Source organism: Pipistrellus kuhlii, unplaced genomic scaffold (genome assembly GCF_014108245.1).
Source record: "Pipistrellus kuhlii isolate mPipKuh1 unplaced genomic scaffold, mPipKuh1.p scaffold_m20_p_30, whole genome shotgun sequence".
NCBI classification, from domain to species: domain Eukaryota; kingdom Metazoa; phylum Chordata; class Mammalia; order Chiroptera; family Vespertilionidae; genus Pipistrellus; species Pipistrellus kuhlii.
The window spans coordinates 3,762,050-3,773,687 of record NW_023425530.1 but is presented as its reverse complement, the minus strand read 5'-3'; the positions used below and the strand labels follow the sequence as shown (position 1 = coordinate 3,773,687).

The 11,638-nt window shown below is 36.9% G+C and overlaps 1 protein-coding gene across 1 annotated transcript; it reads left to right on the top strand.

The window, feature by feature from the left end:
• The first annotated feature begins 9,918 nt into the window (after window positions 1-9,918).
• LOC118731448 (olfactory receptor 24) lies at window positions 9,919-10,857 on the top strand. Its single transcript, XM_036460097.1, has one exon. It carries the CDS (start codon window positions 9,919-9,921, stop codon window positions 10,855-10,857), a length of 939 nt encoding a protein of 312 aa, XP_036315990.1.
• Window positions 10,858-11,638: the final 781 nt, after the last annotated feature.

The following is an 11,638-nucleotide window of genomic DNA, read 5'->3' as shown; positions in this document are numbered from 1 at the left end:
AATTCTCTTGTATAGCAACATGAGCTTTCTTATATATCTCCTCCATTATGTCTGGAGTTACATGGTATTTTATGCATTGAGAGAATTGTTTCTTGTAAGCATCTTCATTTCCTCCTATTAGATATATTTCTTTCACATCAATATTTCTCTCTGTACCTTTCTCTTCCTCCCTTCTTCTTTTTCTAAAAAAATCAATAAAAATATTATTTTTTCAGGTGAGGATTTTTTTTAAAAAAGGATATAGAAACCATAAAAAAGAACCAATTAGAAATTAAAAAGACAATAACTGAAATGAAGAATACGCTAGATTAGATGGAGCAGAAGACTGAGTGATTTGAAAACAAGATACCAGAAAACATTTAATCAGATCAGCAAAAAGCAAAAAGAATTAAAAAATGAAAATAGTTGAAAAGATCTTTAGGACAATATCAAGTGTAACAACATTAGAATCATAAGGGAACTAGAAAAAGAGGAGAAAGAGCAAGGGATTGAGAAAGAATTTGAAGAAATAATGACTGAAAACTTCCCTGAGGTTGGTAAAAAAAAATAAAAAATAAAAAAAATAGACATATAAGTCCAAGAAATACACAGAGCCCCAAAAAAGATAAACTCAAAGAGGCCCACACCAAGGTACAACATAATTAAAACTCCAAAGGTTAAAGACAAACAGAGAATATTAAAAGCAGCAAGAGAAAGGCAGTTAGTTATCTATAAGGAAGTTCCCATAAGACTTTCTGCTGATTTTTCAAAAGAAGCTTTGCAGGCCAGAATGGATTGGCAAAAAATTTCCAGTGAAAGCAAGGACCTACAACTAAGACTACTCTACCCAGCAAAGTGATAATTTATGATTGAAGGCTAGACAAAGAGCTTCTCAGATAAGAAAAGTTAAAGGAGTTCATTACCATCAAACCAGTAGTACAATAAATGCTAACGGGACTTCTTTAAAAAGAAGAAAGAATAAAAAGAACATAAACCTGAATAATTAAATGACAATAACTACATACTTCTCTGATGATTAGTGATGCTGAACATTTTTTCCTAAGTTTATTGGCCATTTGTATGTCCTCTTTGGAGAAGTATCTGTTCAGGCTTATTGCCCATTTTTTAGTTGGATTGTTCATTTTCCTGGTGTTGAGTTGTATAAGTTTTTTATATATTTTGAAAATTAATGCTTTATCAGATGTATCATTGGCAAATATGTTCTTCCATAAAGGGGGTTACCTTTTCATTTTGTTGATGGTTTATTTTGCTGAAAAAGCTTTTTAGATTGATGTGGTCACATTTATTTATTTTTTTCTTTGTTTCCCTTGCCCTAGAGCAGTGGTTGGCAAACTCATTAGTCAATAGAGCCAAATATCAATGGTACAACGATTGAAATTTCTTTTGAGAGCCAAATTTTTTAAACTTAAGCTTCTTTTAATGCCACTTCTTCAAAATAGACTCGCGTAGGCCATGATATTTTGTGGAAGAGCCACACTTAAGGGGCCAAAGAGCTGCATGTGGCTCAAGAGCCACAGCTTGCCGACCAAGGCCCTAGAGGCTACTAGTATGTCAGCAAAAATATTGCTATGAGAGATGTTTGAGATTTTACTGTCAGAGGAGCTAAGAGAGGGGATGGGGTGGACTGAATGAAAGGAAGTGAAAGGATTAGCCAAAGAACATATATGCATAACCTATAGACACAAACAATAGTGTGATGATGATCCCAGGGAAGGGGTGGTGAAAGTTGGGTGGAGGTGGGCAAGCGGTGTGTGTGTGTGTGTGTGTGTGTGTGTGTGTGTTGGGGGCGGAGGGGGGGTTAATGGGGACATCTATACTAGTGTAAACAATAAAAATAAAGTTAAAAAAAGAAAACCAATTAATAAATGGAAAAAATGGAAAATTTCAAGCATTTTTGCTGACTTGCCTTTACAAACAGTACCTTCAACTAACCAGAGACTTACTGAGGGGAAGTTTTCTTTTGTAGAAGTATTCCAACTGATAGAATATATTCATTTTGCAATCCTTCATGAAATAATGTGTCTAAGCAATGGAGCTCAATGGCTTCAAATATCACAAAAAGAGAGATAATTCAAAATATATGCTTCCTCCAGCATTACACTGTTATGGGAATATAAACTGGTACAGCCACTATGTAAAACAGTGCAAAGCTTTTTCAAGAAATTAAAAAAAAAAAATGGAACTATCATCCAGCAATCCCACTTCTGGGTATATACCAAAGGAAATGAAATTAATTTGAGGAACTCTCTACACTCCAAATGTTCATTGCAGCATTAGTCACAGTAATTAAAGTATGGAATCATTGACAGATGAATGGATAAAGAAAACGTGGTGTGTATATGTGCAAGGGAATATTATTCAGCCTCTAAAAGAAGAAAATTCTACCATTTGCAATAACATGAATGAAACTGGAGGGCATTATACTAAGTGAAATGAGCCAGGCAGAGAAAGACAAATGCTACATGGTATCACTGTATGTGGAATTGGTGGTGGTGGTGGGGGGAAGAATTCCTAAAAACAGAGAGTCGAATGGTGATTTCAAGGGGTTCAGTATGAGGAGAATGGGGAGAAGCTGGTAAAAGTTGGTAAAAGGGTACAAACTTTCAGTTATAAGATGAATAAGGCCTTAGGATATAATGTATAACATGGTGACTATAGCTGACAATACTGTATTGTACAACTGAAATTTGCTAAGAGCGAAGAATTTAGGAGTTGTAAAAAAAAAAAAAGTAAATATGTGAGGTAGTGGACATGTTAGTTAAGTTGCTTGTAGAAATGCTTTAACAATGTATGTGTATATCAAATCATTACTTTATATATTTTAATTATGTTACAATCATATGTGTTGATTATACTTCATTGAGCTGAAAAAAGAGAGAGAGAGAGAATATATGCGTCCTGAGGAACATTTGCACCACCACCTTTGGAATATCATTCCATCCCCAAATCAACCCTGATCCTGATTAAGTATCTAGATCTAAACATCAATTTATAATGATAATATATGGGAGGCCTTTTTGAAACAATAGCATACAAATGCAATCAGCAAAACTCAGACAATTTCTTCAACAAATTGCAAGAGGGATTTAAAAAAAGAAAAAATACTATATGGTTAAAAGGACTTTAGACAACGATTAGCCAATTGAAATATATGGACATTCTTTGGAATCAAAATTGAAAAAAAAAAGATGAAAAATTATGAGGCAATTGGAGTAATTTGAATAATAACTGTATATTTGATGATGTATAATTATTATTAATGTTTTAAAGTAAAATAATGGTTTTGTGTTTATCCTTTTATGAAAAATTTTACTTTAGATACATATTGAAACGATGTAATATATGGAATTTCCTAGTTAAGAGGTCAAAGAAAGTAAAACACAGATGAAAAAAACAAAAAAAAAAGACCCTGAATAATAGTAGTTGAAACTGGGCGATGAATACATGAGGTTTTATTACACTAAGCTGTGGAATGTGAAAAATTGCCAGTTATGCTGGTCAAAAATGAAGAAACATTGGCAATTTCATATGGCACAGCCTAGTACCATTTTCTGTACTTTAGTCCATGGTTAGGTGTTTCCATATCTGAACATTTCTAAAGACCAGAACTTAACGTATCAATCAGTCCCGTGGGTGTTTGTTGAGTGGACACATGACCCGATAATCTGGCAGTGACCTCACAAAAATGAATTGCTAAAAATGCAAAGGCAGAGACTCTAACTGCTGCCACCCTAGGGTCAATACTCAGAATGAAGATCTGGCTGCACATACATTCAGCCAGCCTCTCTGTGTGTATGCCCAGCAGGTCAGGTTCTATTTGCTTCATTAGCAGAATTGGAAGGAAACTCTGATGCCTAAACAGAGAGTTGCCCTCTTGAGGTTAAGCGGTGTTGGAAACAGCTTTGTTTCTTGGTGGAACATCACTGGGTGAATGCAGGGAATTGTTTCTTGGTTACTAAAGTGATGAACAACACTGTTTCAAACAAGTTCTCTATGAGAAGCTCTGGACCTTGGGAAGATAGAGATTAGGAGAAGGAGAGCTTGTTCCCTAGGAAGAGGGTGCAGAGAAAGTTGGGAGACATACAGCTTTCCCCAAATTGCCTCCTGAAGATCCAAAATTATCACTATCGGCCTCTTACCCAGCTCCCATAGGAACCCGAACTATTCAGGGAATGGGGTGAAATTGGACAATTTGTCTAACAAGGAGCCTTGGGAATTGACTTCTTATTGGCCCAGATATTACAAATATTCCCTCAGTTCCTACAATTTATCTTCCACCCCAGCTTTTCTTCTTTGGGCCAGGAGGATATCTACCTGTGCCTGTATGAGGCATCCTTGTGTCTCCAAGATCTAACTTATCTAACTTCATCACTAAGGAGTAAACTGAGACAAAGCTTGACTAATGTATCAATGATTATGTCACGAAGAGAAAAAAATGGCCCAGTAAGTGGACTTGGAGGACAAAGATGGAGGGAGGGAGGAAATTAGGGAGGGAGGGCACACCTGGAGAAAATGCAATGCAAGGTGGCAGGAAGAGAGAGAGTTTCCAGCCCTGAATCCAATCACCTCACTTATCTACCTAGCTGGATGTAGTCCAGCTGTGATGCTAGCCAGCAATTTCCAAAGCCCGAGATTTGTAGCTCAGTCATAAATTTCTGAACCTGCTTTTCCAAGCCTACAAAGAAGAGCTCTCCTTTCTCCACCAAACTTCTGTAGGTATAAGTTTGAGTTATTTCCATTATCCAATCTCTGAGTCCCTGGAGATTCCTGATATTTCCAGCTGGGATACCCCGACACCAACTTCTAGGGTTTTACGTGGGAGAAGAGTAGTGCTTCTCTGAGTAAAGCCTCATCAGGCTGAAGTCAACATATGAGTCTCCCGGTTCCTGAAACATGAACATTTCTCAAAAGCTGTGGAAGGACGAGTGATAGCTTAGATGTGCAGAACAGGGGCATGTGAGATGAGCTCATTGATTCAGTAATTTAATCAGTTGGGTATTCACTAACGCTTCTTTGGATAAAAAAAAAAAAAGTCTGAATCTTTCAGTAAAATTATGAAACTACAAGATAGAATGTTGTCAGTGCCACAGAGTGGCATAAACTCTAATCTGATTTCAAGACCCAGAGTAAGAATCCAACTTGGACATGGGAGCTCTGCAGAGGTAGGATTTTGTGGAGGACGTTAAGAGGGTACAGAACATGTATAATTTGCATGCATAAAAAGCCTGCTTGGATTGGCTAAGTCAGAGAGGCGGTCTATTAAAAAAAGAACTGGTGTTGCCTCTGAAGTGGGGGGGTAGTCTTATACAGCGAATATAGGCCTAAACCTATGTTTTAACTGTAAAATTAGGGGGTCGTCTTATACACCGGAAAATACAGTACCTATTTTTTGTTAGATTGCAAAATATATGTTTTTGGTGTGCTGCAGAATTTTAGTAATTAGTTATGTATGCCATGAGATGTTAAAAGGTTGAAAATCGCTGTTATAAGTTATACACCATTATCCTCATTCCATATATATATATAATTGATTTTTTAAAATATTTATTTATTTTTTTACAGAGAGGAAGATAGAGGGATAGAGAGTTAGAAACATCAATGAGAGAGAATCATCGATCAGCTTCCTCTTGCACATCCCCTACTGGGGATGTGCCCACAACCAAGGTACATGCCCTTGACTGAAATCGAACCTGGGACCTTTTAGTCCGCAGGCCGATGTTCTATCCACTGAGCCAAACCGGTTTCGGCTCATCATTCCCTTTTGACCAAGAAGGTGAGATTTTAGTAGTTTGGCAATTTGCTCAACGTCATCCATCTAGTAAGTGCTGAGCCCATGAATCACATTCAGGTGTTTCTTTTCACAGCTCTTCCTTAAACTCTGAGGTGACACTGCCAAAAGTTGGTTGAGACCATAACCAATCCAGTGATGCTGAGCACTGGATCAGTCACTTTCCATGTGTTACTTTAACTCATCTTAAGAAAACAAGAAGGTGGGTATTATTTCTCCCAGAAAAGGAAGTTTAGAGATGTTAATAGTCACAAGTAATGGAACCATGACTTGAAACCTGGTTGACCTGAATCCAATTATTTGTGTGCTCTCCCTCATTCCACAAATTATCTAAGGGGAAATACTGAGTTTGCAGGTAGAAATTCAGCTATGGTTGGTAGGAGTCTGGAGTTGTAAGTCTGAGAATCAATTTTGAAAGGAGCCCTTACTTTGGCATTTAGGAAAGTTCATCGAACACCCTGAAAGTAATGCCAAAATGTGTATTTTTTTTTGGTCTCTGTGTGTGTCAGGGAAATGGGCAGAAGCTTCAAAGAATAATGGGACAAAAAATTCTAAAGAAAAAACAGCTAACATGCTTAATATCTACTCTCTTAGCAAATTTCAAGTATATAATACAGTATTATTAAATATAGTCACCATGCTATACATGAGCAAATCTTATTCATCATATAACTGAAAACTTATACACTTTGACCAGCATCTCCTCATTTTCCCCAGCCCCTGATAACCACCATTTCACTGTTTCTATTAGTTTGACTTAAACATTTTTTTTAATTCCACATAGAATGAGGTGATATAATATTTCTCTTTCTCTGCCTGACATATTTCACTAATATAATCTCCTCTAGGTTCATCCAGTTTGTCACAAATGACAAGATTTTCTTCTTTCTCATGACTGAATAACATTCTATGTACGTATGTAATATTCTGAGAATACATACATACACATGTATGTATGTATGTATGTATATCCATCTATCTATTATCTATCTATCTAACTGACAGCTTTTCTATCCATTCCTCATTGATAAGTATCTGGGCTATTGTGAATTATTCTGCAATAAAGTTGGGAGAACAGATATTCATTTGGTTTCCTTCAGACATATACCCAGAAGTGGGGTTGCTGGGTATATAGTAGTTCTATTTTAATTTTTCTGAGGACCTTGCATATTGTATTCCACAGTAGCCATATCAGTTTACACTAGAGGACCAGTGCATGAAATTCGTGCACTCAGGGGAGAGGGAATCCCTTAGCCCATCCTGTGCCCTCTCGAAATCTGGGAGCCCTCAAGGGATGTCTGACTAATGGCTTAGGTCCAGGGGAGCGGGCCCTTTATGTATTTCTCTTGCTTAAATGCTCTGGCTAGGACTTTTAAGACCTATGCTGAATAGCAGTGTGAAAGTGAGCATCCTTGTCTTATTCCTGATCATAGAGAAAAAGCTTTCAGTTTTCACTATTGAGTATGCTGTAAGCTGGGGGTTTGTCATCAATAGCCTTTAGTATATTGAGATATTTTCTTTCTATATCCATTTTATAAGTGTTTTAATCATAAATGGACATTATATCTTGTCCAATGCTTTTCTTGCATTGATTAATGCAATCACTGTATCACATAGATCAATTTGCATATGTTAAACCTTCTTTGTGCCTCTTTCTTTGGGAAATGCACCTCACTTGGTCGTGAGGTATTATCTTTTTAATGTATTATTGTAGTTGAGTTGCTAGTATTTGTTTAGGATTTTTGCATTTATATTCCTCAGAGATATTGGTTTATAATTTTTACTTTTCGGTGCCAAGTTTTGGTAACAGGGAAATGTTGGCCTCATAAAATTAGTTAAAATTATTGTCTCTACTTTAATTTTTTGGGAAGAGTTTGATAGCATAGGTTTTAGATCTTCTTTTATTGTTTGGTAGAATTCACTAGTGAAGTATCTAGTGTTTGATTTTTACTTTTTGGGAGGATTTTGATATCTGTTTCAATTTCCTTACTGTTGATCGATCTATTTAGATTTTCCAGTTCTTCATGATTCAGTCTAGAAAGGTAATATATTCTTAACAACTTCTCCATTTCTTCTAGGTTATTGAATTTGGTGGCATGTAGTCTCTCATAGTATCTTTTATAGTCCTTGGTATCTCTGTGATGTCTACTGTAACCTCTCCTCTTTCACATCTGATTTTGTTTGCCTTTTCTCTTTTTTCTTTCATTAGTTTAGCTAGAGTTTGTTAATGTCATCAATATTTTTTTAAAGGATAATTTATTGAGTTTTAGAAAGAGAAGAAGGGAGAGGGAGAAACATTTGGTGTGAAAGCATAATATTGATTGGCTGCCCCCTGCTCGAGATCAAGCCTGCCACCCAGACATGTGCCCTGAGTGGGAATTGAACCAGCAACCCTGAAAGATGCCTAATCAATAGAGCCACACTGGACAGGGCAGTCTCATCAATATTTTAAAGAACCGGTGTTTGGGGTTTTTTGTTTTTTGTTTGCATTACTTTTTTTCTGTTTGCCTCTTACGGTAGTTCCCTATTTTTTATATAATTCTTTAATTTTTATTATTCTCATTTTCAGCTTTATTTTATTTTATTTTATTTTATTTTATTTCTAGTTCTTTAAGGTGAAATATTTCGTTGTTAACTTGAGATAGGCCTCTATTGATATAAACTTCCCTTTTATTACTGTTTTTGTTGTATTTCCCTACTTTTATATGTTATATTGTCATTCTTATTTGTTTCTATATATCTTTTTATCTCTTTGACGCAGTCACTGTTTTGTAGTATGTTGGTTAAATTCCACATATTTGTATTTTTTCCCCTTTTTATATTTTTACATTTATTTTTTCCATCTAATCCTCAGGATATTTTGAAAGAGAGAGAAAAAGGTTTGAGAGAAACATCAATTGGCTGCCTCCTGTACTTGCCCCACCTGGGGATGAAACCCGCAACCCAGGTATGTGCCCCGACCAGAAATCAAACCTGCAACCTTTTGGTGTACGGGATGACCTTATATTTCTGTTAGTTTGTTTTTCTTTTTGTAGCATAAGTCTATGTAAAATGCATATTTAGTAGCTCTTCCCCCCCCCCCTTTTAAATGAATTTTCCTTTGTTATTACATAATGATTTCCTTTTCCCTTTTAATGCCTTTTGCCTTAACTGTTTTTTTACCTGATGTGAATAAGATATCCAGCTTCCCTTTGGTTAGCTTTCTTGGTATAGCTTTACCATTCTTTTATGTCATTATAGTTTAGGTGTATCTCTAGCATGTGTGGGATGTTAGGATTTGTGTGTTTTTTTGTCCAGGCTGAGAGTCTCTGTTTTTAATGACTTAAAACATTTAGACAATTATTGTAGTTACTTACTCCTATAATTTGTGATTTTTCTATTCTTCTTATATCTTCTTTTCTGAAAGTAGTTTGATTAAAATCTCTTTATTTCTGTTGTGCCTCTACTACAATTTAGAAGTCATATGTTTTGTACTCATTATTTTCTCCCTCTTTATATTTTTACATTTATTTTTAAATGCAACATGTAAGCTTTAACCTGTATACTTCATATAGAAAGTGCAAAATATTCAATATTTCTATTATTTTGCAACTCAATACAAGAATCTTACAACTTTTATTCTATTCCCCTTCTCTTCTTAATATAATTTCTGCCTCATATTTCTATATATCTTGTTTACATGCACAGTTTCACTATGATTATTATTAACTATTTTGAAATTCAATGGTTTGCATATATATATATATATATATATATATATATATATATATATATATATTAGTTTCTTGACTGCTCATTGCTTCTTGGATATCACTTTTGTCTGGACTTAATTGGTTTTATCCTAAAGTAAGTCTTTACTAGTTTTTATCTTCAGCAAGTTTTCTTACATGATACACTCTCTCAATCTTTGTCTGAAACAGGAATATTAAGGTAAGCATCTTGGAACCAAGCTTTGACATATGAGTTGCTTTAAACACTTCATCGATAGTCTACGATTCAACAAATCGTATGGTTGATATCATAATTAACCAAGATGGGCAATTGGGTGTAATCTCATTTAGTTTTCCAAAATCATTTCTATAGCATTCACCTAACTTCCCCCTTTCAATACTTCCAGAGGAATTAGACCCATGGAACCAAGGAACCAAACCAGTATATCCGAATTCATCCTCCTAGGACTTTCAGAAAAAAGAGAAATGGAGCCCCTCCTCTTTGCTCTGTTCCTTTGCATGTATGTGATCACGGTCCTGGGGAACGTGTTGATCATCCTGACCATCAGCTCAGACTCCCACCTCCACACTCCCATGTACTTCTTCTTAGCCAACCTGTCCTTGGTTGATTTTGGCCTGGCCACCAACACTGTCCCCAAGATGCTGGTGAACATTCAAACCAAGAGCAAATCTATCTCCTATCCTTGCTGCCTGACCCAGATGTACTTTTTCCATTTTTTTGGCATCGTTGACAGTGTCTTAATTGCAGTGATGGCTTATGACAGGTTTGTCGCTATCTGTCACCCTTTACACTACACCACCATCATGAGCCCGCGCCTTTGTGGCCTGCTGGCTGGTGGCCCATGGGTGTTTTCCTATTTTATCTCTCTCACACACATCCTCCTGATGGTGCACCTGGTTTTCTGTGGCAACAAGATTCCTCACTACTTCTGTGACCTCAACCCCCTTCTCAGACTTTCTTGCATGGACACCTCCGTGAACAAGATCTTTGTGCTTGTCGTGGCTGGGATGGTGATAGCCACACCTTTCATCTGCATCCTGGCTTCCTACACTCGCATCCTTGTGGCCATCGTGCAGGTTCCCTCGGCAGGTGGCAGGAAGAAAGCCTTTTCCACCTGCAGCTCCCACCTGTCTGTGGTCGCCCTCTTTTATGGGACTACCATAGGGGTCTATTTGTGTCCTTCGTCAGTCCACACAGCCGTCAAGGAGAAAGCGTCTGCTGTAATGTACACTGCAGTCACCCCCATGCTGAACCCCTTTATCTACAGCCTGAGAAACAGAGACATAAATGGGGCTCTGAGGAAGCTCATCAATAGAAAAATTACCTCATATCCCTAACCACCAGGACACCTGGAAGTTCCTGGGTAATAAGATGCAGACCTCTGGGTTCTTGGGTAAAAATCTGGGATTTTAAATATATATATATATATATATATATATATATATATATATATATATATAATTGATTTTTCACAGAGAGGAAGGGAGAAGGATAGAGAGTCAGAAACATCGATGAGAGAGAAACATCGATCAGATGCCTCCTGCACACTTCCTACTGGGGATGTGCCCACAACTAAGGTACATGCACTTGACCAGAATCGAACCCGGGACCTTTCAGTCCATAGGCTGACGCTTTATCCACTGAGCCAAACGGGCTTCTGCAAAATCTGGAATTTTTGAGTTGGGAGAGTAACCACTTGGAATTTTAAATTGCAGAAGACTAAAAGGAAACCTCAAATGACCCTGTCACTAATTTCCCAATTAGTGAGACCTAAAAGAGTCCTTTGTGTGTATGTCTTAAGCAATATTTCCAGAAGAATCAGTCTAGTTCTACCAGATTGGATTTACAATGGTTCAGAATCCATTTAACACTCAGCAAATGCTATTGAGTATCTATTAAGAGCTTGATGTAGGTGTTGGCCATCATGTGATGAGCAGGAGAGACACGTGACCTATAGCTGGGAAGATCCCAATAATTGAGTGTGGAAGAAGACATTAGATGTAAGACTATATAATAAAAGGCTAATATGCAAATTGGCTGAAAGGCAAAAATACCAGTAGCTATGATGCACACTGACTACCAGGGGGCAGACGCTCAATGCAGGAGCTGCCCCCTGAT